Consider the following 4,047-nt stretch of genomic DNA (forward strand, 5'->3'; position numbering starts at 1 on the left):
CCAATCTTACTGGTTATTGTAACATTTAAAATATTTTCAATCTCTTGGAATAAGTATCACAAACTTATTTAACCTTTTGTTAACATATGATGATGCTAATGATTCAGTACATAGATCAGGTTGCAACTAGGGGACAAACAAGGCATGTGCCCTGGGTGCCAGTTAAAGGGAGAGCCAAGAAGAAAGGGTGTGTTAGATTAGAAATTAATGATTCCTCAATGCCTAGTTACTTTCCACCCACGCTGTATAATAAAAGCTTTAAATGTTATATTTTTTAATAAAGAAAATTTCAATTATTTCAAAATATTTTTAAGTAATTAAAACTCGAAATTCTGGAGAAAATTTCGAGTTTTTTCATTTTATATTATTTTCATAACCTTTTGGAATTGACTTTTTAAAATTGCAATGTCCGCGCTATTCAATACTTACACATAAATTACATATCATAAATTTTAGTGATATACTGTATACCAATATCGCTAAAATAATTCATTTATTTATTTAAAAAAAATTACTTTTTTGTAAATTAAAACTCGTTCTTTCCTAGAAATTACGACACTCGCATTGCATAACATTTGTATAAATCCAGTCTGACAATTCTTAGAAACTTGCGAAGAATTTTTTAAAACAAGCAAAATATTCTAATATTAGAATTAATGTTTAAAAAAATACAATTTTAAGAAGCGTTTTTAAGGAAAACTTTTATTTAACGAGAAAAATCAATGGAAAAACAATCTTATAAATGAAATAATTTGATTTCTGTACACAGACAAAATGCCGATGTAAAAAAATTATTCGGCGACGAGTTGCGTAACTTTCCCAGCAGAAACTTAAAACTGCGTTAAGCGACATTTGTTACGAAATTTTATTTTTAAAACTTTTTATATTAATTATTATTACATACGTCAAAAATGCAAAAAATTGGGGTTTTCTTAACCCCAATTTTTTTCATTTTTGACGTTTCGAGGTCGCTGGAATTCAAAACTGCAAAAATCTTGAGCGGTCGTTTTTCACGATAATAAAATTTGAATTACATTTAAATTTAGAACGTTTCAAACCTAAAAAAGTGAATAGAAATAAAAATTCTGCAATTTATACTTATAAATTATATGCCAGAGTGTATCAATAAATTTGCCATAGATTTTATATAGAGACAATACGTGCCAAACTGTATCCAATCGATACTACTGATGTATTATCTACTGTACAGGCGAAGAAACATACGAATGTTATCGCGGTCCGAACCCACGACAGGAAAACAAACAATTAAGCCGATTTTGCGCATTAAGTAACTTCTTAAACGCTAATTTGTCAATCAACTATAGAAAAAAACTAAATGTAATATTCGATTGACGAGTTTTCCAAAGTCCTCTTTCGAATCTACGTCGCACGTGAAACGGGATGCTATCGAGCCGACCTCTAAGACACAGCAGAAAGCGATCGATTAAAGTCAAACTTGCGCAACAGACTTTTGCGATTATAATATAATTATTTTTCATTTTGTTTACGTACAAATTCGAGACACGTAACAGAAATACGTCGTATTTTAGTCTCTCTGTATTGTTTGTGTGAGACGACGTACGAATGTTAAACCCTCTAATCGTCGAGTCGGTAGGACCCGCGCGCTGGGCCACTGGATGGCGTTAAAGCATAGGAGGGTCTTAAATGCGAGTGGAGAGGGAAGTCGCGGGCAAGTTCCGATCGTAGCGGGGTGAATTTCCGTACTTGGATAAGGAATCAACGGGTTAAAATACAAACTTTTTCCCACTGTTCGTCCGAGATAAAACTATTTTAAAATTAGACACTAAAGAGCAATCGAGTAAAAATTAATTTACTTCTCTTCAATGTTTTTATTGTGATAAATGCATTTCGATTCGACAATCCTCATCGGTATCATAATTGCTAGAACATTAATTAAATACGAATACAACATATAGTATACATCTTATTTACGATTATATTCCTTACATGTTTTAATAAGTCAAAGAGTATAAATTACTCAATGTACATTATAATCAAACTCTCGGCAATAGTGGACATTTCCTTCCCCAATTATTCCGTTAAATCGAGAATTTACTGAATTAAAATTAATTAAAGCTAAAGCGCGACTCAGTTTTACCATACGATTCCGGCTTACACAGGTTTATTGTGTATGTTCAACAAAATACAATTTATTTTTAACGCAAAAAAACTAACACGCGATAAATAAATCAACATATCTTTCACTTTGTTAATTGTTAGAAAATTGTTAAAAAATAATTTATATTTTAAATTTTTCAATGATTTATAATTTACCATTATTTATTTTTAGGTATATCTCAGTACACGAAGCGGTTGTTGGGTAATGCGTAGAGTAGGACAGAACGGAAGACCAGGTGACGAAATCTTCACTACTCGATTTATAAATATATTATTCAATTTGGTTCCTCTCAACATATCGAGCTGGTATATGGAAAGATATTTGAATAAGGCTTTCGATCACGAAACTTACCAGTTAAAGCCCAAACACAGATTCTTTCAGCAACATCCCATGGTTAACGACGCATTACCAAACAGAATTTTGAGTGGTACGGTCACGGTCAAAGGGGATATCGAACGTTTCGAAGAAAACGGAGTACTTTTTAAAGGAGACTCCGAAATCACCGAAGTAGACCACGTCATTCTGGCCACCGGATACCAAATTAAGTTTCCTTTCTTGGATAAGAAGATAGTAGACACCACGGATAATCGAGTGGAATTATACAAGTTTGTATATCCTCCGCATCTGAAACATCCCACCTTAGGTATCATGGCTTTGATACAACCTTTCGGAGGCGGCTTTCCCATCGGTGAAATGCAAATTAGATGGTTTGTTCAAGTTCTAGTGAAGAAGGTTCCTTTTCCCAGCGAAGAAGAGATGAGAAAAGACATCAAGAAACACTTGGAAGCAATCGGAAAGCGTTATTACGAATCAAAACGTCACACCATCCAAGTGGATTACATCGATTACTTGGACGAATTAGCTTCGTTAATCGGAGCGAAACCCAACTTCGTGAAGATGTTTTTCACCGACCCAAAGTTATTTTGGGCATTGATGACCGGTCCGAGTCTTCCTTATCAATACAGACTTCGAGGTCCTCATTCGTGGAGTAAAGCTCGAGAAACCATTCTCGGTTATCCGGAAAGAGTTGTTTCTCCTTTGCAAACCAGATACAAAGTAACGAAGAAAGTAGAAAATCACTCGATTCTCGCATATTCGGTAATTTTTGTGGTAATTGTTTTTCTTTTTTCAAAGATAATATATTTTTGAAGTGTAATGCAAAACAACGTGCCCGGGTGATACTGTACACGAATGCCATCGATAGTGTATTTAGATTTTTGTTGTCGTTTCTGATTTAAACGTGGGTGGACAGACTACCTGCCACGTAGTTGAAGTTGCGCATCGTGTTTCTTTGTTCGGTGTTTTACAGTTATAAAGAAAATTTTGCTGTAAAGTTTTGTTATTTACGGTATGTATTTTTTTAAAACCGATATTCGTAACAGCAAATGTTTAAGAGATGAAAACTGAAACTTACGCTCGAAGCCAAAATGGTTAATGAATAGCGTCTTCATCATATTATAGTGTTGTGATATTTTATTATTAAAAACATTTTATATTCTTACGGTATTATCGAACGACAAAACACTTAATTTTGAGGGTTAAGATTAGTTTAATATAAAAAAAAAAACATTAAAAATGTTAACGTGTAAAACCTTCATTAAGTCGAATCCCTCTGGAGATTTAATCTATTATACATCACAAGTGGGCGCAAAACGTAACGGGTAATAGTCTGCATTACGTCGATCGGGTGTTAGCCGATTGATCAATAATATGTTAAAATTTAAGAACGGTTTAATATTTTATAATAATTCAACATTTTAAAATAAAACCGCCAAAAGGACACATAAGAGGCAGTCGGCTCTCGAAACAACTACTAAACATATGCGGAATCCTTGTAGATAGTTTGCTCGCTCGATGCCCCTATTATCTCTGGGTGTAAATGCCGAATTAATCCAAAACGATCCAAC

The 4,047-nt window shown here is 33.6% G+C and overlaps 1 protein-coding gene across 1 annotated transcript in view; it reads left to right on the forward strand.

The window, feature by feature from the left end:
• Positions 1-3,595, forward strand: part of LOC111629500 (dimethylaniline monooxygenase [N-oxide-forming] 5-like) — a 5,307-nt gene extending 1,712 nt beyond the window's left edge. Inside the window, exon 2 of the mRNA XM_023373418.1 lies at positions 2,312-3,595. Coding sequence (XP_023229186.1) covers positions 2,312-3,289 — 978 coding nt within the window. The 3' untranslated portion in view covers positions 3,290-3,595. The remainder of the gene's footprint in view (positions 1-2,311) is intronic.
• Positions 3,596-4,047: the final 452 nt, after the last annotated feature.

This window comes from Centruroides sculpturatus, unplaced genomic scaffold (genome assembly GCF_000671375.1).
Source record: "Centruroides sculpturatus isolate CEXI.00-Female unplaced genomic scaffold, Cexi_2.0 scaffold85, whole genome shotgun sequence".
Taxonomy (NCBI): domain Eukaryota; kingdom Metazoa; phylum Arthropoda; class Arachnida; order Scorpiones; family Buthidae; genus Centruroides; species Centruroides sculpturatus.